At 33.8% G+C, this 26,079-nt stretch overlaps 2 protein-coding genes across 4 annotated transcripts in view; one reads left to right on the top strand and one right to left on the bottom strand.

The window, feature by feature from the left end:
* The window catches only part of LOC128180706 (uncharacterized), a 41,599-nt gene extending 15,520 nt beyond the window's left edge, over positions 1-26,079 (bottom strand). The window contains exons 1-3 of one of the 3 annotated variants that reach the window (XM_052848852.1): positions 11,083-11,216; positions 8,492-8,621; positions 7,504-7,543 (exon numbers count right to left, since the gene is read on the bottom strand). The gene's annotated coding sequence lies outside the window, so the exon portion shown is untranslated. Of the gene's footprint in view, positions 1-7,503; positions 7,544-8,491; positions 8,622-11,082; positions 11,217-25,616 lie in introns of those variants that run through there. The other 2 variants (XM_052848870.1, XM_052848860.1) reach the window with 2 other exon arrangements.
* Positions 4,916-11,390, top strand: LOC128180666 (uncharacterized). Its single transcript, XM_052848803.1, has 4 exons — positions 4,916-6,815; positions 7,196-7,397; positions 9,993-10,234; positions 10,941-11,390. The coding sequence occupies exons 1-4, from the start codon at positions 6,743-6,745 to the stop codon at positions 11,258-11,260; spliced, it is 837 nt and encodes a 278-aa protein (XP_052704763.1). The 5' UTR covers positions 4,916-6,742; the 3' UTR covers positions 11,261-11,390.

Here is a 26,079-nt window from a genome sequence, read left to right as displayed (position 1 = left end):
ATGTTCATTGACAATTGATAGAGCAATAATTATTGTATGATAATTGTAAATTAATAATTTTAGCTATTAATTCAGAATTATTTGATTTTAAAATTTCTAACATATGCAAAACTAACGCTTTTAACAGCAAAATTAACAAATGTTGTAGGACATTGTCATTTCAGGGATCTGTGTCCTTTCAATACACTCTCGTCTATTAAGCGCAGATTTCCATGTGTGTCTTGGAAAAAATGAACTTAATTTCGAAAGCGATTTAATTTCAAATTTTTCGAAGAGCTACAATAAAGGATTTGTAAATCAGATTTTAAAACTATGATAAAAACTTGAAGTTTTTAATCTTCTTAAAATTGAGATAAATTCTATTTATTTACATATACTACCACACGGTAAATTAAAAATTTAAAACATAACCATGCGTTATCTCTGAATTCATAGGTTTAATATTGGTGCGAGATATTTACCGATGGGAGAAAGATCAGCTGAGATTCTGATGAGAGACATTAAGATATTGATGAAGAATTCTGTTTAATCATGAATATGACTGATTTGTCCGTTATAAAGTATAGAAAAAAGAGTAAATTTATGTCTCGTAACATTAAAAAAAATGATTATATTTTCCAACTAAGCCGGACAACATGAACATTAACATTTAACTTGGTTCTTCAATCGATAAGATTGTATATATTATTTGATCTATTGGTCAAACAAAATGTATAATCTTTATAGATTTTGCTTACAATGCATTGTTCAAAATTTAAATTCAGTTAAATTAACTAGAGAGTCAGTGAACGTGAGGGCAAATTCAGACTTGTTTTTATTCCTTTAGAGATGAACAGCAGTCATACCGCAAGTAGACTCGAAGCCAATGAAACACTTATTTAAAGAGACAGTACAGCTGAAAACACATGTGTCAATAACTTCAGATTTACCTATTGTATAGTTAGGAAATAAGAAATAACTTATTGTAATAGTTGAAATACATGAAAATCCCTTTAACGTAATTATGAGCTTTCGGAAATTCAAGGGTTGTACAAACCGGAATAATCTTATATCGTTTATTTGCACCATGTGGACTTTGATTGACAGTAATTGACACGTGCTGAAAACTAATAGATCTTCGTCCCACTACGGTCATCATGGAAAACGAGGTTAAAACGGTTCTCTAATGAAACACATCCTTACTTACTCGATAATTTAAATATGGTTTACCAATTTAGGTTCATTTTAAAATGAATAGACATAAATATGTCAAATAACCCCTCAAGGGGCCTGATTTATAAAAATAAATTTCGGTTGTAGAACTCCTATGATAAACACGAAAAATAAATGCTTACAAAATAATAATTGTGGTTATTTTAAAAACTTTGAACAGTTATTACCTATGAGAAGTAGGAAAGACATATTTTTATCAACAAACCTGTCCAGGAGATTCTTCGCGAGTCCTGCACGTGTTTTGTTTACAGTGAATACGCATGCGTAATAGTATAGAAGGCTAAACCCCGAACACGTTGCGATGTATTTATGTGATAGGTTATACGTAATTATTAATTTTAATGAAAGAATTAGATTTATTGCACTGAAAACTTTGTAATTTTCTGAAAGTTTATACATTCATGAGTAGCACAAAAATACCGAACCCGATTGGAAAATTTTTTCAAGTCGGTTTTTCGATAAGATGCGCCGTACCGTCTCTTTAATAAGTAAGACCCCCTCGGCTCGCGTATTTTTCAGGAGATAGGTTGTTAAAATAGAATTCACAACTTTTCAAAAATGTCACATTGCGTGTGGGAACTTTACTTTCGATTCATCCGTCAGCCTCTTCTATTGATTAATGAGCTGGTCCACCAACTGAATCGGCGACGGCGTTGTGCATTCAGTTACGTAACTCATTCCAACAAATCAAATCGCTACAACTATTGAACCCGAGCTAGAATATTTTGATCAATAAAGCTATTTGTTTATTTTCTTTATAGAATTTGGTATATACATAGAGGACTTAAAACGATTTAATGCGTGTTTTTATAGTATATATTTACTGAAATGAATGAAAAGTTTCTGCACTATTTTCTTACGCGTAGACTCAATTCATGTGTTCTACGCATGCCTTCCGGTTTGAGACTTCGGTTGACAGTAAACTAATAGACGGGGTCACGTGACCCCGTCTAAAAATTTGTGACTTTTTACCAGTTACAGTTTCTAATGCATGGTCTATTTTGAAAACAATCAATTATGGATAAATGATATTTTTATCTCAGTTTTCATCTAAAAATCCACGTTAGCGGATTATGTTATTTTTAACAACCGCTCCCTTCATAACACGCATATGTCTTCAAAGAAAGCATTTGATTGTTTTTATTTTAACAAATAAATAAATCGATGTAAAAAGTAAGCAAAATTAGCTTAATTATTGTTAATATACATCAGGAAAAGAAGCAAATCGTCTTAAATAAGACATCATCATGATTTTTTAGTCCAGCCCGTGAATTTTCTTAGGTCGATGAAAGTATCGACAAATCGAAAAACAAGGCGTGTAGATTTCAGTTATATCATTTTCAAAAAAGTTATGAATCAGAATCAACTTCCGTAAAAAAATGCAAGGAACCATATTTGGTGGGTGTAAATATATGCGGGTAATTATAAGTATTGACAAGAAAGTTTGAAATTTTAGCATTAACTGAAGAAGTATAACATGAATATCATCCACATAAGGCAGTTGATGTGATTGATTATATAATAATACTAGTTCTATAGTAGTATTATAGCTAACTCTATTTTTTTTTAAATTTAGCTTACAAGAGCAGCCATGCTTTCTGTCGGGGTAAAGCAGTATAAAGTGTTTAATGTCGTTCTCTTAAACAATATTTCACGTTTTTTTTTTATTGCCTTCGTGTACTCTGTCATATCTATTTGGAAAAATGACGATTTACAAATGGCTAGATACATTGTTCGAAGAACATATAATAGAGTAATATTTACATTTCTCTATTTACATTTAGCGAGTAACGCATTCAGAAAACAGATGTGCATATTATGGTTAATTACAAAGATAAAATATTGATATCTTTGGATCTCCATATTAAGCGGAGGTATCATTTTTTATTTAAATATTTTTATCATAAAGGTTTAAATTATATGTACCTGTAGAATTATCATTAATTACAACATGTTTTCACAGGATTTTTTCTTTGGTGAAAAATCCAGCTACATGATTTAATTTTGCCGTAATTGTCTTGGGTTTTGTCTTTAATGAGAGAGGAAAAGCCACAATATTCAACTAATTGGCGTTGTTTTTAATATGTTTTACTATGCGACTGTTGGGGCGACCACAGCATGTGATCAAGTAATGAATTATGATGAATCAATAAAAGTAAAAGTAGCAACGTAACGTACTAACTTAAATGAATTTGAATTCGAAATAAAAACATACCTATTTTTTCAGTGAATTTTCATTATTCATAATTTATTAGATTTTTTTTATTTATTTATCAGTAGAATTTATCTCAGATATAATGTTGTTGAATAATAGAGATTTAATCATAATGTTCATTGCAGTTTATCCTCTTTTCTTGTAGCAGTATTTTTTTTAAAACTTACATAGAAAAAAATGACTTAAAGCTGACATGAATTCATAAATACGCATTATTTCCGTTTTATCTCCGACTACCGCCATATTAGTTGTCAATTTCTATGTTCTGCTCATTGCTACACACCTCCTATATAAGGCCGAGAGCACTATTCATGCTTTACTGCATTCAGGAATTTCATACACCCCAACACGTTACATTGTACGAAAAGACTTGACCGAAATCCAGGCGCAGGTACTTCGAAAATTCCTCGATAATTGTAGACCGTTTCCCTGTGTATGTTATAACATCGCACATGCGCAAACCACACACTGTGGCATATCGAGCAATGTCAATTATCGCATGGATTTTACACCCCATGCGAATGTTATTGTCATTTAAATTTTAGACCACGTGTTTTTATTTGACCCTTTCAGTTTCACAGTAAAACTCGTGCCTCGTGTTCATAGTCTATTTCATAGAATCTAGGTACTTGCAGTCAAATATAAAATCTAGAGGTTTATTGATTTTAAACTTTATCTTCATTAATTGATGGATAAATGTGTTCTAGAAGTTAATGTGACAATAGTTTTTTTCTGCTGTTGCAACAATTAACATGCTTAGTAGATATCCCCCTAAGGGTTTATTTTCGATCCGCGCCTGACTTAGTAATAGCCTCTGATCAATAGTGAAACAGACTATATTATTACCTAATCAAAAATATTTTGTTGTTTTATTACAAATTCTATTTTGAACTGCCGGTCAATAGACTGCGATCTATTGGACCGCCGGTCAATAGACTGCGATCTATTGGACCGGCAACGTATTTCAGTACGCGGGTGTGTTAATTAATGTTACATCCTTTCGATAGTTCTCAAGGAATGTATATTCCTTTACATAAACGCTGTTTTTAGTACTTGGTGAAACCAAATTTAAAATGGAGTATCAAATAATCAACTAATTAACAGTTTTAAAGCCTCAGATAAGGTAAAAGACTTTTTAAAAGATAATATGTTGAAGACCCCCCCCTTCTTTGTGTAAACTTATATTAAATTGAGATGTTGTAATGCATGCAACAGGTTTTGTGCATGTAAAAAATGAAAAAAATCTTAATACATTGCATAATGGCATGAAAACCATCTGCAATATGCAAATTGTAAACCCCGAAAACTTAAGAAGGAATTAGGTAATAAAACAATTATTTAATGCTTGAACAGTCAATAGACCAGAATTTTTCCCTTGGTGCAGGGAACAGCTCAGTATGATGTATTGCCCTCGGCCGTTGGCCTCGGGCAATAGATCGTACTGAGCTGTTCCCTGAACCTCGGGAAAAATATTCTGGTCTATTGACTGCTCAAGCATTAAATAATTGTATACTATTTTATGCAGAATGTTCCTTGAAAAAGGCTCGATATACTAAGTTTTTATACAAAACAGACACCAATTATTTTTTTGAAAACATGGTATTGCACACAACAAGCATAAAACATGGCTATGATTTTATTAAGCAACCTAATGTTTATATTTTCAACCACTCTACACGTGGTTGAACACGAACGATATCTCTGTTCTGAATATCATCGTTTAATTTAAATAACTGCTAGATGGTGAAATAAAACATACATCTAACACGATTTTCATGTTTTAACATAAATCAAAGTATGCTATGATATGAAAAACGACTAAAACTTACGTATTTTGAGAATATTATCCGAACACATATACTTCCGCTCGAAATTTCACAGGAACTGAACAAATCTCGGTGAAGTCTCGTGAACTTTCATTCGAGCACCTCTGGATTTATTATATACTTAGCAACGATACAGAAAACATTCTGAACACATTCGCAGGGGTGTTTTAGATACGGAAAAGGGGCGTGTAGGAACGAATGGAAACGTTGTTACTTTCTTGGATTTACTATCATTTAGCTACTGTGTTGGATGTAGTGTCGCCGAAGATGCAGACGTTATGCACTCTGTATGAACGACACACGTGTTCGATGTACATGCGAAGTTAGGCAGCACTGTCTGTGCAAAAAAATACGGATACCTTTGACATCCTTTCAAAGAATAAATATATTTTGTATATCATTGATTGTTGTTTTCTTTATTACTACATTTTACTACAGTGTGTAGTTCATGCATTTAGAAGTCCATGCAACTTGAATGCGTCGATCGGAAAGCAACCGACAGTAACTTTCTCAACGGGTATATATACCCCAGTGGCAGTAGAGGAGCGATCGAAACTAATATGGCGACCAAATGCTTTTATGAATTTTTGTCAGCTTTATCATAGAGTTGCTGATCATATAAAGAAAATTGAGCCCCCCCCCCCCCCTCCCCCTTGGGAGCATGTAACAAATGGAAGTGAAAAAAAGATATCATTGAGCAGCTAAAGAGCTGAAGGCATACTACGCACTCCTCATTTCTCACCACTGATTAGAATTTTCCTAATTTTGAGAAATATTTATTTTCTGCCTGTGAAGATTTTTTGAATTAGGCTGCCAATTAAAAACGTTTCTGAAAATCACCGTAATATAGTGAATAAAATAAACATGAGCACAGGTTAATGAAATGTATAAGAAGAGGAAGTTTTGACGCGTTCAAATTTGGCTAAATATATATTTATAGAAAAAATCCTCAAAAATAAAGTTTGAGCCCATAAGAGAATGAAAAACTTTTCTCTGTCGGTTCCTTATAAAACTAATCTTTTACTTGAATTAAATTTGCAATAACATTTATTTTCAATTATTGTTTATCTGTGCTCTCTGTTGAAATGATCGAACTAATGTTTATTATGATGAATAATACATCTGTTTTGCAAATAAATTTGAAGCATGTTTCATGTTTGTGTACATATCAAAGTGTTCCTAATTCATTTTTTTTGAAAATCCAAAAACGGTCTCTTGCTTGTTCTTTCTGCCATTAGATTTATAGTTATGTAATTTATATTGTGATAGTTTTCGGTAAGTTTATATTCTGGAAATAGGTTATTGAAGAACATAGTAGCCTGATATTGACAATTTTCACCTGTGACGCAATTCTTGTTGACTGTTCAATTTACAGTAATCATTTGACAAACAATGGATACCGGATCAATTTTTTACGTAAATTTTAATGATTTTGATTTGAAAATAAAACCATGGAAAAGTGATCGGAAAGAGTCGCAGGGATTTTACAATGACCAATTCAAAGGCTTTTGCGTTTATGTGGATATCCATACGGACCTTGGAATACATTAATATAGTTCACGGTGAGGCTAAGATATTAATGTAATCAAAACTATAAAATGTGCATTAATACAAAAGGAAAAAAAAGTTTAATTTTCCTAATCACAATTTCATGATAACTAGATAAATGGGGCTATCTGGAAAAAAAAATAATTATTTTGTGAGTTTAAATCATTATCGTTTATGTTGAAATTAAACAAGTTAAACATATTTCAATGGATAACTTGGTGAAGAGCATTTATTTAATTAAAATTATTTCTTGGATATTTTCTTATAAAAAAGATTGTTCTAATATCAAATGTAATGTCTCTATATTTTAAATGGTTCAATAGACGTATTTATTTTTGTATCCTCTGTAACACTGCTTGTACTATATGAAAACTTTCTACTAACGGTGCTCTAGGGATTAACCCATGTGCTGAATCGTTCGGACCCAGCAAACTTCACGTGTTTCAAGATGAAACAACAGCCTGCTTTTGGTTATCATTTACTGCAAAGAATTTCACAGAACACCAAGCCAGCTGCCGTGCATTAAATGGTTATCTAGCTTACATTCCTGACGTGGACATTTTCTCTACGGTCCGATTTCTGTTAGATATATATGGGTAAGATCGCCTTAATTTTTAAATTTAATGTTATATATACATGTACTAATATCGGTCTAATTCAAGACTTTGCTACTTTTAAAACTAAAAGAAAGCTCACACATACTTTAAATTGAATTGAACTTCACCCAAACATTTTTGATCGTCTGAAATAAACGAAAAGCAGAGGTTTAATTCATACAATATGATGCGTGGTTCCATGTTTGTTGAGTGACAATCGGTAAAGTGCCTGATGTGCATAAGACTTTAGTTCAAACACATTTTGACACGATGCGCCCTCAAAATTATAATAAAAATTAATAGTGAGATAAATTAAACTTCTGGATATGGAAAACGGTTTTTAGCCGTTGAGATTGCCACCTAGCTCTTAAGTACATTGTAGATAATAATGATGAAGTAATCTTGACCGATCGCAAACGAGATCTCTACTGGAAATCACATTGTCATGACTTTGGTCAAATTCTATTTTTATTCACAATGCTGTAGAAATGCATTTCTAATGATCAAATAAAATTTGAGAGCCAGTCGTAGAGTTATAAGCAAGATACAGGGCTCGCAATTCTTCGTCATGTAAACAAGGCTCGTGTCCTGTTTTAGTTTACATAGGTTCAATATACCAGTAAAAAAATGTTTCCAGCTTATTTGTCTATCTTTTCGTTTATCTTAAGCATAGATAAACAGTTCCTAACGTTCAATACATTCTTTTTTGGTTTAAAATTGTAATTTTTACTTTAACGTTCAAAATTTAAATAAACGCTTTGCTTACATACCGAAGGTTTTCAAACTCTGTAACTCGCTTATAACTCAACAAATGACACTCAAATTTCAGTTGCTAATTGAAAAAGCCTTTCTGAAGCATTGTATATATTAGAATCGGAAAAATATTTTTTGACCAAAATCGTGACCTTGCCCCTTTAATCTCTTTCGAAATGTTTTGGGGTGCCATGAAAATAACATAGCATTTGAAAAAAGGAGTTTATTTTAAAATAATATTTTGTGTACATATTGCAAAATATTCAAAACAATGTCGAAAACGAATTCGACAGTAAACTAAACGTGAGTACATCCCATTGCAAAAACAATTAAATACTAACATTCTAGCGGCTCTTGCCTGTCAGAAACGGTCATTTATGGCCGTTTTAAAGGAGCACGGTCACGACTTTGGTCTGTTGTTCTGTTTGCAATTGGTTTTCGCATCTCTCTTCGTATGTCGTGCTCTAAGAACTGAAAATTAAAAACATAATGTGTCAATTTTTATTCAAATTTAGTATGATGCATCATAAATTGTAAATTCAGTTCTTATTGTCCGATAGAGGCCCTAGGGACAAGGCAAAAATCGTTAAAATTGGACCAATTTTTAAAAATATTATTTTTCTCTACTCCCTAATCTCTTCTAAGAAAAACTGAATTTATACTTATATAGACCAGAAGCTCTAAACTAAACTTTTAAGATTGATTCATATTTGATAACTAATTACTGTGAATAAAATATCTAAGAAATTGATTAAAAGAGTTATTCAATAACAAAGTAACTATGTTATTATATAAAACAAAACAATAAAAAAGTTTTTGAAGTCTGTAAATAAACAAATAAACTTGTTAAAAAGTAAAGGAATAATTGCCTAGGCAATAATCTAAAGTACATGTACAATGACATTCGACATTTGGTGTCACACTTTTTAAAGGTTTAAAATTGAAAAACTGAAGTAATGGAATTAAAGGGGCATGGTCACGATTTTGGTCAAAAATTATTTTTCCGATTTTAATATTTACCATGCTTCAGAAAGGCATTTTTAATAGGCAACCGAAATTTGAGTGTCATTTGTTAAGTTATGAGTTACAAAGCTTGAAATTCTTCGCCATGTAAACAAAGCGTTTGTTTACATTTTGAACGTGAAGTAAAAATGTCAGTTTTAAACCTAACACGAAAATGTTAAACAATAGGAACTGCTTATCTATGCTTAAAATGAATAAAAAGATAGACAAAAAAGGTGGAAAAAGATTTTTACTGGTATATTTAACCTATGTAAACAAAAATAGGGCACGAGCTTTGTTTACATGACGAAGAATTGTGAGCCCTGTATCTTGCTTATAACTCTACGAATGGCTCTCAAATTGTATTTGATCATTAGAAATGAATTTCTAAAGCATTGTAAAAAAGAATTTTACCAAAATCGTGACCATGCCCCTTTAAGACGTGAAGGCCGTTTACCATTTTTTATGCTTAAGGGTAAGATTTTGTCTGGTCCGTGGCTGGAGTTGGGTAGAGGATTGTTTTAAATAAACGAGTCTTCAAGCCATGTTTAGTTTATCAATTAAAACATATTCACATAACAGGTATGTTGAAATTTAAGAAATATGAGAAAAATATTTCCTATTTGAGTATTCCACCTTTTCAATAAGTGCAAGGGAGTACATTTATGATATAATAATTTATTTTAGCTGTACTAATGAAGAAATATTAACTATTTTAAATAAAGACTTAAAGTGTTTGTCTTACTTTAGTAATATTATTATTGTTATTTTGAAAATAGAAAAAAAATAGTTCAGTCTAAATTATTGGCGATATAGCAATTATTCATTATCATATTGTAGAGGCGCTTATGAGGAATATTACTTAGGCATGACAGAAACTAGTGGCAACCTGTTGACGTTAGAGGGTCTCCCTGTAAATTTTCAAAATTTTGCAAGTACACAGCCCAGCAGTGCATCAGAAACTTGCATTACTATATACGGGAGCTCTGGAATCTACTACGATACAGCGTGCAATTCTAACCACTTTGGAGTATGTTCAACTATTCCGAATTCCGCAGGAGTTCAGGGAACACATATGCAAGGTGTGTATGATACAATGTATAAGAACTGATCAGAAATCGATTTGCACTAAAATACTTTAATGGGTGCAAACGATTCTACTGGACTATTTATCACTTATTAAGAAAAAAAAGTGGTTCTTAAATGAAAGATTTCTTTGCTTCTGAGACACTTTTTTTTACTTATCTAAAATTGTTACTTTAACAATAAATGGAGAAATTTGACTACGCGATTATATAGGCGCTTTTGATATATAATTTCAGCTGATTAACACGTACATGTCATAGGATAGTATCGAGGACAAAGTTTTACGCTTCTGAATCGATAAAAACGTAATACTTATTTGTTATGGTGATTGTTTATCTGATAAGATTAAAATTAAATGTGGTTTTATCTTAATAAATTAATATTGATTTCCTTGAATTTCGTTATTTAGATGAACCACAAAGTAATGCGTTCATTAAAGTGCAATTTCTAAATTCGTATGCTACTCTTAAGATTATTGACCACAAATTTACGTATTATGAAAATATTATTTTATTAAAACCCCGAAAATCTATACTGAAGAATTTTAATGAAACCACAGTAAAACATTCAATGAACATGGAAGGTGGGGGTTGGTGAAAATGGCTTTACTTAGTGTGTGTATTTATTATAGACGTGTTCGCGATAACTATGTTTTTCAGTACATTGAAGACTCTCTAATCGTTTAAACTATTAATATTATAGAAAATCCCCCCAAGACAACCACAGAGTCTCCCCCTGGTAACAGCTGCCCCTGTCATTGTTCTAAAATCTACCATCCGAATCTGAACATCAATCTAACGGCTGAGGAGAAAGAGGAAATAAACGAAATGAAGAAAAATCTTACTGTGGAGAAATCCACCCTCTCGAGTACTATACGCAAGTTCACTTGTGCCGAGGATGACCGCTCGTCCTCGCAGACGATTGGAGTACTCGGCGCATGCTTCCTGGCTGTGACCTTTGGATTAGTGATTATAGTAGACTCCATCAGAGTGATTAACTTTTTAAGCTGTACCAGGAAATAGCAAAAATTTATAATATGTTTCATCTGGCCGTTAAAGTGTTTTTTAATATTTAGTTTGTTGAAATTGTAGGGAAATAGCTCGCTAAGAGTATATATTGGCATAAATCAATAGTCAAATGGAATGTTTTTTAGTGCTTAAAGCTGAACACCGCTCGTAAATCGGCACCGTCACACATATACCTGGTATATAGACCCTTTGATTTCGTTACACCCGATTGCACACCTGAACCTCGTGGCCGACATGTAGTATTCCTTTCGTGGTCTTTAGATTTTATGCATTTTTTTCTTTTCTTATGTTCATTTTCTGTTCGTAAATAATGCATTGACCAATTTATTTGATGTTAGTATATTCCTGGCTTCAAAAAGGTGCGTAAATTTTGATAATTTCATCGCGACCGAGTAACACGGCGAGACAAAATGTACGTCCACACAGGTGAGACCTCTACAGCGAAGTACTTTGAACTGTTTAGAGGTCTGTCCCTTATATAAGGGTTGTAGGGACAGCAGTGATTAAAGGGAAATATGGCGGACAGTGCCTATTTACGAGCGGTGTTCAGCTTTAAGGACGCTGTTTACTCAGTGTTTGTGTTCTCAAATTCGGATTATTCTAAAGTTCAATGTCATGAGTAAAATTTGTTCTAAACACTTAAAGTAATTATGAAATGAATTATTAATGACAAGCCATTCGATATTTTCACTATATTAGGTATTAGGCTCAAACAAAGTTGAAGTTTTAGCAAAACAGAGGAAATTCAAACAAAAATTTTTTTCACCGAGATATATTTTTTAGAACTGTAATATTAAAAGTTAAGATTTTATTTGTTAGTTAACATAATTTTGTATATTTTCTGTTGGTTTTATCTCACTTTTTCGTTTAGATATATTAATGGCGCACACTACAAAAATATTGAAAAATGCTTAAAAACGATAAGACATCATCTCTCAAAATTTTGATTATTGACCTCATATATCGTTTATGCCTGCAGAGTAAGGTCAACAAATTAGTTTAATGCTATAAATGTTTTAGGATTATAATCATTCAGTTTTTTGTGAAATTGAAAAAGGGAAGGAATTTGAAAACTAAAAGAGGAAATTCGGACTGGAATATTTATAAAAATTGTGAATGAAAACTTAATGTTTTATGTCTGTTAAGTGTCACTGCTATTCATAAACTGTATTTTATTTTCAAAAGAGTTTAGCATTTATTATTATTTTTACAATTAAGAAAATCTTAATCATAGTGTAAAATTTTTAGGGTCTTTTCTTAAATTTTCAAAAAATATTCAATGGCCATTATCTCAAAAAGTAGGTCATTGACCTACTTTTTTGAAAGTGAAAAATAGCACTACCATGATAGGTCTTTCACATACAATAGATGATTTTTCATCGCATCATTGGAATTTTTTTGTCATTTTGAGTAACGTTTACCTTAAATTATATTAAAGTATACTGTCGAGTATATTATTATAAGGTTAAATATAATTTTATTTCTTTTATTTATCTTTAGATTATATTTTACTACGCTACAGGCATATGAGAAGGTCTACATTTAAAATAATTTTTACCTAGATGGATGGTTCTAATAGGTTTATAACATTTTGAATTTTACTCACGATCGATTAGCAATTTACTTTGCAGTATAGTCCAATAAGAAGGTATAATACTTTTTAAAAGATTTTATCTGGATGCTTAGGTTTTAAACATTTTTGATTTTATTTACGACAGATTAACAATCAGCGTACACTACAAGCGCATAAGAAGGTCTACTTTTTAATCTACTGGATGGTTGTAGTACCCTATTTGTTTGCTGTCATAACCGTTACGGTTCACATTCAGTTTATCTAATTAAAGGGCTCTTTATTATTAAACAGTTACTTTTTGTTGCTTCTTACTTGTTAAGCCATTTCCCTTAGGGTGACCCTTGATTAACAGTTAGATACATACAATCATTATTGAATATTGAATGAACATCAGAAAACATTTTTCCTTTAATTTTACCGATACTGTACATAATTGTATATGAGTTATCGATCGTTGTTTAATCAAAGTGAGTTCAAATACAAATACAAACGAGAATCAAACTGCAGCAAAATGTTTGAACGCAAACTATGCAAACAAATCGTTCTTTGACATTATGTGGAAGAGCACCAAAAGGGAAATCAAGTACTTTTGACATTACGATGGTATTCATACTTTCACGCATAGATATGGGCCCTTACCTGTAGTTTTAAGTCTATAATTGATACATACATCGTTTGCTTTAGCAAACACCAATAAACACTGATAACTGGACAATCTGACACGTATTGAATATATAGGTTCTGACACCAAATGTATTCGTAACTTTCATAAAAGATGATTTCTAAGCATTTTTAAAGTTTTTGTTTTTACATTCCTTCTGGTAAGTTTTTTAAATAAACTTAAACTACATGTACAGTTCACAACGTTGAAAGTTGAAATTTAAAGCCTGATTTGGTGATTAATAATGGTTTAGGAATGATTGAAATTTGAGCAAAATGATCATTGACGATCTCAGGGGACCCTTGCATGAATTATGTACCTTTATAAAGTACAGGTGTCGAATTCTGCAAATCGTGTTTCCTTAAAACTTCCATCTTCGTCATTAAACAAATATTTAGTCTACTGTAACTCATGTCATAGTCAATGATCACCAATGACCTTGACCCTCTGCTTTGTACACTTTCTCGCTCACTCTCTCTTGAATGCCTGTAAAGGTTGCAGTGCATAATAAATGGTTGAATGTGTGCATAATAAATGGTTGACTGTGTGCATCATTGTCCTTTAGCGATGATGTATAACGACCAAATACCTTTATTTCATTATTATCACAATGTTTAATTGGAGGATGCTGTGACTTCTAATGGATGACGATGTGTCTGGGTAGCAATGGTCGACGTGTTTTTTTTCTATGAATAAATTCATTATTACAGACATTTTGTCTAAAGATGTACTGCTCTCCATTATCCGAAAGAAACGTCATTCTAATTGGAGACGAATTCCGGCAAAGTATTTTGATCCGGTCTCTCAGTAGCTGTTGAAAGTAAGGCCTAATGATGTTAATTAAAGGGTACATCTGACTATGAAACGGTAACCTGCACCCAATTGTAAGACGGGGAAAACCTTCTTCCGAGAACTATCGTGAGTGTGTCATTGACGCATTACTAGGATTAGCCTAATTGGTATATGCATGCTTCCATTGAATAATTTTTTTGTTTAGTCAGGCAAGCCTTTTAGAAAGCTTATACTTGTATAGGTTATACGATCAAAATTACACTCATTCATACTCAGGCTCACACACCCAGACGATTGCGTAATCGGATTTACAAGTTTACAGGTCTGGATTTTTGAACACGATTACCCTCCATAGTATAAGTTTGTTTTTGGAAGAGCATATATCTTGACAATATTTTTAGTTTTTCTACAATATAAGTATTCATCATCTCGTTATGTTGTATAAATAGATATTTGGGTTTTAATATTATCTCTTGGACAAAAATATTTTTCTACCGTTTGCAAAATGAATACATTCCTAAATATAATGGAATCAATCCCCACAATTGTTAGAGTCACACATCTATTGACCTTTAAATCCCAATCGATTTGCTTTTAAAAAAGTATTAGAGGAGATAATGCATGGTGTACTATGTAATTATATTTAAACAATTAAAGGTTTTCTTTCGTAAGTCTGCAGGTATGAATGTTGAAACTTCGCAGAAATAACGCAGGTTATGTAAAATAAATTCATAACCCGCATGAATTATCAAAGTGTATATAAATTTCTTAATTTTCTGCTTTAGAATTATTGAATTAATTATTCAGAGACAGTTACTGATTTATTGATAAGGTAAGACGCAACCTTTATTCTTAAAAAAAAATGTTTATCTCCACCATGTGAAGATTTCCACTACGCAATTCAACAATTTTATCCGATGTTCCAAGATATTTTCCTATTTAGATAAATAGTTTCAATGGAAAATATATACTAATATGACTATTTACAAGCATTAATTGCTTTTTGCATGCTATTATATGGAAAATCCAAAATATTGTTACTTTTAAAAATTAGCCTGATAATGTACTTTAGAATTAACAGGAGTCCAGGCCATAGGACTGGCCAATATGGCCATATAGTGAACATATCAATCTTTTCCCTATATACATTTGAGAAAAACTGAAATGCATAACTATGATGTCCATATAGCCCTCTACATCAATTTTAAAACTTTATGGCCCTTGATTTAGTGTCGTGTATTGCACGAATACTTGTCGTATGACTTAATGTGTGTCTGTATCCGTTTTATGTACAAATTAATAAATGTATGTACCTTCAATGGTGTTGAGCACATGTTCGCAATCTAACATAATCAGATCGTACATTGGCGACGAGGATAAACCAAATTGTCTGAGGTGAAGATGAAATCGATTGAAATTGGTGGTATCCAGAGATTCCACCCGAATGTGAACAATGTGGAATTTCGGTGGAAGAAATGGCTGCGCGGTTTCGAGCTGTACGCAGTGGGGAAAGGCGTGACGAGGGCAGATCAGAAGAAAGCTCTCCTTGTACACTCAGCAGGAAATGAGGTACAAGATATTTACTTCACACTCGCGGAAACGGATCCAGGTGAAAACCAGACTGTGTAGGACGTTGCGTGTAAGTTATTAACAGACCATTTTTCACCTATGACAAATGTTCCTTGCGAACGATCACTATTCAGATCAACGGGCCAACAGATAAACGAAACCATAGAACAGTTCATTACTCGTTTACGCGAGCAAGCAGAGTACTGTAACTTCGGAGGAGGACGGATGAAATGATAAGAGATCAAGTGATTGAGAAGTGTATTTCACACAGACTCCGTAGGAAATTATTAGAGATCAAAAACTTGACACTAGAAAAATTGAGACAAACGGCCCAGGCAATGGAATTTGAAGATAAGCAAGCTCAGGTCATGGAGGGGAAAGATTCTCAACAGTCATCAGAAAATCATGCCTCATGAGCACAAGAATAAACACATGATTAACCCAATATGCTATGCTTGTGAGAGGAGAAGACGCATGAAGAAGGACCCTGGATGTCCGACATTGAAGCGATCGTGTAACAAGTGTGGGAAGGTCGGACATTTCGAAAAAAAATGTGCAAAACTGGAAACTCAAAGAAACATTCCAAACGGAAGCCATCAAGGTATAGAGTACGATCTGTTGATGATGTGAGCCATAATACAGAGGAACATTATGCATTCAGTACAAGTAGCAGTGGATCAAAGGACAGTTTTGTTCATGTAACTGCAGGAGGAGTGCAGGTGCATTTGTTAGTTGACTCTGGAACAATAGTCAACGTCATGGACCATAAGTTATGGGAATCTCTGAAGGTCAACAGAGTAAAGTGCATTAGTAAGAGGTCCTCGAAGGAATTGTTTGCGTATGGTGGAAAACCTCTAACAGTTATTGGAAGCTTCCAAGCAGATGTGAGCTTGTGCAACGGAAAGAGTGTAAACACAGACTTTTTTGTGATTCAAGAGGAGGCACCTGGTATTCTGGGGAAAAACACAGCTCTGAAACTTGGACTTTTGAAACTTGAGTTAGCTAATGGTAACAGTGTGAATGAGAGAAAAACTGAGTTGATGTCAAAGTTTCCATTGTGTTTTACCGGCATTGGAAAACTGAAGGACTATCGACTGATTCCGATTGATCCGGGGGTGACACCTGTGGTACAGCCCCTTAGACGAATCGCATGTCATCTGAGGGAAAATTGGAGAATAAGCTTGATGAGCTAGTACAACAGGATATCATAGCGAAGGTTGAGGCACCAAGTCCATGGGTCTCGCCAGTTGTTGTTGTGCTTAAGAGAAATGACATTCGATTATTTGTGGACATGAGAAAAGCAAAACAAGCTGTCATGCGTGAGCAATACCTATACCTACCGTGGAAGAAGTTCTGCAAGATTTCAATCAAAGTACCGTGTTCTCAAAACTAGACATTAAGCTAGCTTATCTTCAGATAGAACTGGATCCTAAATGTCACCACATCACCACATTCATGACGCAAAAGGGAATGTATCTTTACAAGAGACTTATGTTTGGTGAAAGTTGTGCGACAGAGATGTATAACAAGATTATACAGCAAACAATGGATGGATGTGATGGAGTGCAAAGTATATTTGATGACCTTGTGGTTCATGGTAAAACAACAGAGGAACACAAAGAGAGATTAGAGAATGTTCTTCAGCGATTGTGTGAAAGAGGACTTAAGTTGAATGCCGATAAGTGTCAGTTCAACATGACACATATAGAGTTCATGGGACACATTCTGTCGAGTCATGGTATTGGAATGGCCATAACGAATTTGACGATATTTTGAACGCACGTCGACCAGAGACTGTTTCAGAGGTGCGGAGTTTCTTAGATCTAGTCAATTTCAGTGGTCGTTTTATTCCAAACTTGGCGACTACTGCAGAACCACTCAGAAAGCTGACTAGAAACAATGTTCCGTTTAAGTGAAAGTATGAACAAACTAAGGCCTTTGAAGAGTTGAAGAAACAATTAGCCCAGCCTGAAACTTTGGGATATTTTGATCCGTCTGCACAAACTATTGTAGTGACATATGCGAGTCTGGTAGGTCTCGGAGGTGTTCTTGTTCAGAAACAAGGTTCAGAATATCGAGTCATAATGTATGCGAGTAGAAGTTTGTCTGTTGTGGAGAGGAGATATTCGCTAACAGAGAAAGAGGCATTGGGAATCGTCTGGGGGTGTGAAAGGCTCCATATCTATCTCATAGGATCCAAATTTGAGTTACGGACAGACCACCGTCCTCTTGAGTGTATTTTCTCATCAAGGTCCAAGCCGAGCGCTAGGATTGAACGATGGGTTCTGCGCTTACAATCAATATACTATGTAGTGAAATACATTTCAGGAAAACGAAACATTGCAGATCCATTGTCAAGATTGCTCTCTAGACCAACGGAAAATTCGTCAGAACAGAATGGAATCGAAGACTGTGTGCACAGTATTGCGTTAGCAGCTACTCCGAAAGCGCTGTCCACCAAGGAAATTGAATGCGCGTCAGAAACGGATGAAGAACTGTGTGATGTCCGTAGATGTCTTCTTTCAGGCCAGTAGGAGCGTTCTAAATTCAAGTAGTACTTACCTGTGAAAAATGAACTTTGTGCGATTGGCCAAGTCATTTTACGTGGGACTAGAATTGTTTTTCCAAGATCACTGAGTAGAGTACTAGAATTAGAATTGGGACATGAAGGACACCCCGGCATAGTTGTTATGAAGAGAAATCTGAGGTTCAAAGTATGGTGGCCTGGCATGGACAAGGATGTTGAAAAAGAATGCCGTACATGTTATGGATGTCAGCTAGTCAGCATACATATGTACCAGCGAAACCATAACCGATGAACAGAACTCAGTTAACAAGTGCACCATGGGAGCACCTAGCAGCAGATTTTTGGGGTCCATTACCTTCACGAGATTCGTTGTTTGTTCTTGTTGACTACTATTACAGATACAAGATTGTTGAAATAATGAAATCCACAACAGGAGAGAAAACTGTCAGCTGTTTTGTAGAAGATCTTAAGTGTTTATGGACTGCCATTATCTATTACCACTGATAATGGTCCTGAATTTGTCAGTGATGTATTTTCATATTTCATGCACGAAAATCAAATTCAGTATAAACGTATGGCCTCAAGCCAATGGGGAAGTTGAGAGGCAAAATAGATCCTTTATGAAGAGGATAAGAATTGCACAGAGTGAAAAGAAGAACTGGAAGAAGTTAGAAACTTGCTTGTTGATCTACCAATCAGCGCCACATTTAGTTACTGTAATCAGTCCAGCAGAGTTAATGTTTGGAAGGAAGATTAGAACCAAAATACCGCAAGTATTTGACTTTCACATTGATGATTTTGAAGTTCGTGACAGAGATTCAGAGCTTAAAAAAAGGAAGAGAATACAGCGATACTGAGCGTGGAAGTACAGAATCCGATATTTCACCTCAAAATAAAGTTCTTCTGAAGCAAACACAAAACCGTGACAAAATGACTCCAACTTTCCGACCAGAGCCGATGACTGTGAAGGCCAAATATTGGAACAATTTAACTCTGGACGCAGATGGGGTTGAACACAAGCTAAATATTACTCATGTTAAAAAGTTCCTTGAAAAACATGACCAACAGGAAGACAAGCAAAATGATGTGGAATCCAAAGCAATTACAGATGATGATATGAAGATCGAAATGTGGCCGAGTGATACCGCGAAACCTGGAATTGTGGAACGTGAACATGACATAGAGACTACAAGCAGACCGCAAAGAACGCGAAATATTCCTTTGCGTTTCCCGGTGTATGTGATGGGGAAATGACAATTGTGTTCAGAATGTTGTCGACTGTAAAGTGAGAATTATTTTGATTATCTGTTCATGAGATTAATTGAGGTTAAATCCTGAACCTTTTATTTTGGAAAATGAATACGGTGTTATTCTTTTCAACTGTATTGTGCATCAAGAAAATTGGGTTAGTATGTAATTTTATATCCAAGTAGGGGAGGATGGTAGTGTCGTGTATTGTACGAATACTTGTCGTGATTTAATGTGTGTCTGTATCCGTTTTATGTACGAATTAATAAATTTATGTACCTTCAGGTGGCAGGCACAGTTTTTTTGATACAATTCATTGTAGCCAAGGGATGCATGCCTTCGGAACTCTGTAACTAGAATTTCCTCAGTTCCCATTCAGCACAAATACCTTTAATTCACTCTGTATAAGGCCATTCACCAATTTCTGAAGAAAATTACTAACCAAAGCCTGTAAAATTCTCTACATACTGGTTTTTATGAGATTTTGACCCTTTCATATTTTGCTAATTTTTCACGATTTTTCAGCTTTTTAGACCTCCCCCACCTAATTCCCTGCAGAGGGTTGACCTTCCGTACCGCGTGCATGTTGCACTATCACATGTCACAAACTTACCGGTGTATAGTTTACATCCACCTACTTTTCGTGTTATTTTACCTCCCGTCTGTAACTTGCAATTTCACTGTGTAAAGTCAGCACAACAGTCAGCCGCAGGTTTCGCATTTTACTTCTGATTCTCATGTACCTAACATAAGGGGCCTACATATTGCATATCAATTTCAACAAGAGACACCCCTCTAACTAACGATAATCATTAAAAATCATTTCATGAATTTTATCAACACTCAAAATCCTTCAAGTACAACAACTCAATTTTACAAAATTATTGACGGGTACTTTATTCGAAACTGTCCCTTGTTACCTTCAATGGTGTTGAGCACATCTTCGCAATCTAACATAATCAGATAGTACACTTGACCATATAGTTTAATGTATTAAATCATAGAAAATCTTCTTCTCCACCTGACTCTACTTGGAAATAAGCTGAAAGTTTATGAAACACTTTACCAAAATTGAGAAATTCATTGCTCCTGGGTCAAGGGTTCAGGCCATAGGACGTGGCCAATAATGACTGTAGTGAAAATGTATAAATCTGAGAAAATCTTCTCTACATCCACAGCAAGGGTAGATAAACTGAATACATGGTTACGATATTGCCGAAGCCCTCTACATGTACCTAAAATGTGAAATCATGATATATGGCCGAGTTCATCAGGGGCTCGTAACATAAAGCATTTTTACTTCAGTAGGGTCTTAAGGAGGACTTAAGCAGACTTGCTAAAGTCCTGCTTAAGTATATGTCTGATACTGTAACAGAATGCAAAGTTAAAAATGTCTTTACTAATGTTAAAAGGTAAAAAAGAATAAATTGTTTATTTCTTTGATCAAATATAAATGGATTGGTATTAAATCATTTTTTTTTACTTAATATGTTGTTTATTTATATAATGAAGTGCTTGATCCCTTTCATGAGAGTAGAAGTAAATATACCGATACAATATTCAAGGTGGCGCGTGTATATAAATAAAAGAACGTAAAAGTACAGAAGACATAGGGTAAAATCTAAATCATTTCAACCACCTAACCATCTTGACTATACCCAAACGTCCTGGGAGATACTTACAAGATAGTGCTTATGGATTACGTTTACTCAGGGTTTGAGATTTCAAGAAATATTTCTACGAAGTTCAATACCTGAAGTCAAATGTTGTTTTAAAAACATAAAATAACAATAATTATTTAATTAAAGCTGCTTGGTCCGATTTTATATCAAATTTTATGCACGTTTTTAAACGATGGCTATGCTTAGTATATGTATAATAAGAGACATTGCAGTAGTTTTACCCGTCAATTATGCCAAATTTCAATAAAGAAAAATACGTACAAAATTTGCAAACAAAACAAACGTCATTAAAAGGTACTGCAATATTTCGCCTCATGTTAAATTTTACCCCTGACGACGAGACGGGTATGGTTGTATTACGAATTTGACATCGCTTCGAATAAAAGGTCGAAATGATCAGACAAATTACAAATAAACATTTGTACGTTTTGTTCGCTAATATTTCTAAAGTCTGCTTTCTTTACAATCGATGCATAGCATGCGTGTTGAATAACCCCAATCATTCGGGGGACGAAACCAAGCGGTTTCCTTTTCTAAACATTCCCGTGATGCATTTTGGTTTGTTTTTTCGTTTGCCCAAAGAGAAATTATTTTTACTTACTTTGAATATTTCTAACTTTGAAAGGAGACTGAGTTTGCTGGTGTAAATAGGAGAAAGTCCATAACTTTCTAAGATAAATGATTTGTATGAAAAAAATTTTTATACTGTAATTACCAAAAAATCGGACCAAGCAGCTTTAATTAACAAAAATCAATATTGATATCCATGTTTTGTTAATTTGAGGAAGATATGTTATTAAAAAGGAAGATGAAAACTAAAACAGAGGAAATTCGGACTAATTTTTTCATGTTCTTATTTTCTCTCAAAAACTTTTCTCTTAAAAACTTTCTGTAGCAATGTAGTTGCAAAAGTTAAGTTTCTACGTATTTTTCCATATCATTTTACATATTTTATTGTTTTATTATATCGTGTATTTTTTTTATCATTAGCTGGCACGCGATGGGAAAAATCTTTAAAATACTTAAAATTACTTCCAGATAGAATATCTGGAAAATATGATCACTGACTTTATATAATGTTCATGTCAAAAGAATACAGACAATAAAAGTTGTTTTAGGCAATCAATGGTTTGGAGCTCCTATTAGTCAGTGTTTGGTAATACTCTGAGCAAAAATTGGTAGAATTTTGAAAATTGATAGAGAAAATTCGGACTAAGGGAAATTTAAAATATGAGCTTAAAACGATTCTTTAAAATCTGAAACTAGTAAAGCTAGTCATATTTTATCATTTTGCAACCAACAAATTGTTTTATTATATCTAATAATTACAAAAACAAAAAAAAAAAGAAAGGAAAACCTTAGAAAGGGTGGACAATTTTTACATTTTTTTCAATAAACATTCAGTAAACATTTAGAGGTCACTGGCATAAAAAGTAGGTCATTGACCTAGTTGTTTGAAAGTGAACCTCAGCACCACAGTAGTAGGGCTACAATTTAGAATAAGTAGTTTTTCGTTCCAATTAGTGGAATTTTTATCGCATTTGAGTGAGTACATTCTTTGACTCAAGTTTGTAACTAGGAAAGTGTTTAGCTAGGACAATTTACCCAACACTTACACAGTCGGTAAAGGTGACGTAAGTTTATCTTAAGTTTTGTTTATACGCATATAGAATATTTGTAATTCAGCATTTGAATACAGTGGATTAATCACATTATATACACAAAATTTATATATCGTAATATTCACCAATACCACGTTTTGGTTTAATTGATATAAACATTAACAGTGGTTGTAATGAGCTGTGCCATTTACATAAAGTATGCATGTGAACTGCTGAATAGGTTGTAATCACATAATTATAGTCTTTTTCCAAGAAGTAACTAAATGATATCATTTATGTAAACTCGCGAAAGTTAGGAAATTGAATAAAGGGACATTGAGGACAGAAAAATCCTCAGTGATTTTAAAGACGAAAATTGTCTCATTTGATATTGACTTAATTGCCTGACGTCATGACGTCAGGCATATCTAAGGTTTAAAAGTTACATTCTCCGAAACAGTGCAGACATTGGGATCAAGCAATATCATGATATTTCACAAAAAAGATTAACTGATGCATGTTTAAGGTGTCAGCATTTACATTCACAATTGATGAAAATGTTATATGGGATATAATAACAATAGCGAGCAATAATTTTCAAGTAAAAGGGATGTTCACCACGTGTGTAATCCTGATTTAAAAATAGATCAGCATTCCACCATATTTGAACGGTGAAAAAGGGGGAGGGGGTCATCGCTAGGAGGGATGAGTTAAAACAACCTGGAAAGATGGAAAATATCAATGACAAATGATTTGTGTTCAGTTGGGCGATTTCATTAATCTTGAAAGGGGGTCATAACTCGCGTGTCATACCAAGTGTAAATTACAAATTACTACATTTTACTACATTTAACAACTACTAATCATGTGTGTTTGTTAATTGGATAGATTTCTTCCAAAACATCCAATCCAAAGTATAATATACATGCATGTAGCTGTTACAAAATAAATGTCAAAAAATTCATCTGACCCGTTCACAAAACGAATGAACTCATCCATGGGGAGGGGGTAATAGCAGGACTTCGCGCCATAATGTTTCATTCATAGTTTTTGCACGCCGATTGGTGGACGAGTCCTTTGGGATCATGCGAATACCCCAGAGCACATCGTGTGTTTACATCACAGGCACGTAGCATCGGGGGTTGGGGTGAGGGGGGTTGCGTCCCCCTCCCCACCTTTTTTTGCAGCTGGCACTTTTCTTAATTTTATATGATAAATGGAAATATCATGGATTTGCTTCCCCTCCCCTCCACTTTTGTAGGAGCATGTAATAAATGAAACTGCAAACAAGTAATTCTTATTGAATTGAAGTTACAGTTTTTTCATGAATTTGAGAATTCACCCTTTTTTAAATGCTTGTCAAGATGATTTTGATGAAGCTGATCACACACATTTAAAAACAATACGTGTTTGTGTACCCTTTAATATTTCATTTGGTTGAAAATTTTTAAAAATGCATTTCAGTTGATTTTGCATCTTAATATAACAAATACAATTTTAAAAAATGACTTTTTAAAATCCAGCTTTCAAACTTGCATGCATTTATATGATATGTGTACATTCCTAAAAAAAATTAAATTAATAAAATAATTGAATTTCAAGTGATATATATGTACATGTTCTAGGTCGAAGAAAACGCTGACATTTCATCTTGAATTTGCACGTTCCGTTTATAAATTTATGATCAGCAGCAAAAATTAAAATTCAATACTGATAAGATAGCCTAATTGATACATGCATGCTTCCATTGAATAATTTTGTTTAGTCAGGCAAGCTTTTTGGAAAGCTAATTACTTGTAAAGAAATTATACCCACAGTATGTGAATTGCTTTATTGGTGATTCAAGATGTAGAAAAGAGAAGACATACAGCATATTTAGTTCTAACGGTATCGCGATATTACGCCACAGGCAGTCTTCGAGAACGATTAAACTATTCACTAATGAATATTCGTCCACAATTTACGTTTACCATCAAATTAAATATTTAATCGTGGAATTGCTGAAAAATATAAAATATATAAGTAATAAGGAATATATCTTTGAATATAATGAGCTGATTAAATATGATCGGGCATAGTCAAATAGCTTTATATCATAAAGCCCTCCATTCTTTATTTGGTTTGATCACCCCTGAACGTAATTCATCACCTCATAATACTAAAAGAATAATTCCTTTGTACTTAAATATACACATATATCCGAAGAAAATAAATTTATTTCTGTCTAATAAATGCATAACCATCAAACAATAAAAAGAAAAAAGGACATACGAACGTTGAATTTTGTCGTATCATGGAAAAGTTGGTTGCAAAGATTTCGCTGATGAGATATTTATAATAATCGATCGACTAAAAGCCATGCCTTAAGACTTGATGAACAGACAAAAGCTTATCCTATAAAAAAAAACCGTTGTCAATAAATTCCAATTTGTGAAAGGTGTGTGCTCGATAATTTGATGTAAAGGCACATACTAAGCTTATGTCAGAGAACATAGGCCGTTAGATATTGTTGGGGATGAATAATTCCACGAAGATTTTACATTGGAACCAGACCAATATAAATTCGTGTCATCAGTGTCACTTTGACTTATCAAAAGCCGAGCTCCCAATCGTTCTCTTGTTAACTTTAGTTTTAAACGCAGCGGCTGTCTACATTTTGATCAAAATCCGCCCAAAGTGCGTGAGTGTGGACCATACCTGTGTTATAGTTCTGGCCATCAATGACTTTGTAACAGCACTCCTGTATTCCGTTATGTGGATCGGGGGATGGATAAAATGTGGATGTCTCATGGGGCGAAATCTATGTAACGTCCTCGGCTGGTTTGCGACGTCCATGATGATTTGGTCGGCTTGGGTTGTCATTATTCTAGCAGGATGTAGATATTTGGCCACCATAAAGCCGCTATATTACAGAGCCCATGTCTCAAGCTCTTCAATTCACGTGTTCATGGTTGCCACACTGTGTCTTACATTACTTCAGCTGATCTTTCCTTTCTTCGGAGTTGCTGCCGAATACAAGTTTTATCCTGGAAATAGGATTTGTGCCTACGACTTTTCCCCCGGGGTAGGCGGGGTCATGCATAGGAACCTATTAGGATTTCTGTCAGCTGAAGGGCTCATTGCCTCCCTGGTTGTGCTGTACCTTAATTTTTGTGTTATC

Source organism: Crassostrea angulata, chromosome 1, assembly GCF_025612915.1.
Source record: "Crassostrea angulata isolate pt1a10 chromosome 1, ASM2561291v2, whole genome shotgun sequence".
NCBI classification, from domain to species: domain Eukaryota; kingdom Metazoa; phylum Mollusca; class Bivalvia; order Ostreida; family Ostreidae; genus Magallana; species Magallana angulata.
The sequence above is the reverse complement of the archived record's forward strand: the minus strand, read 5'-3'. Positions and strand labels throughout refer to the sequence as shown.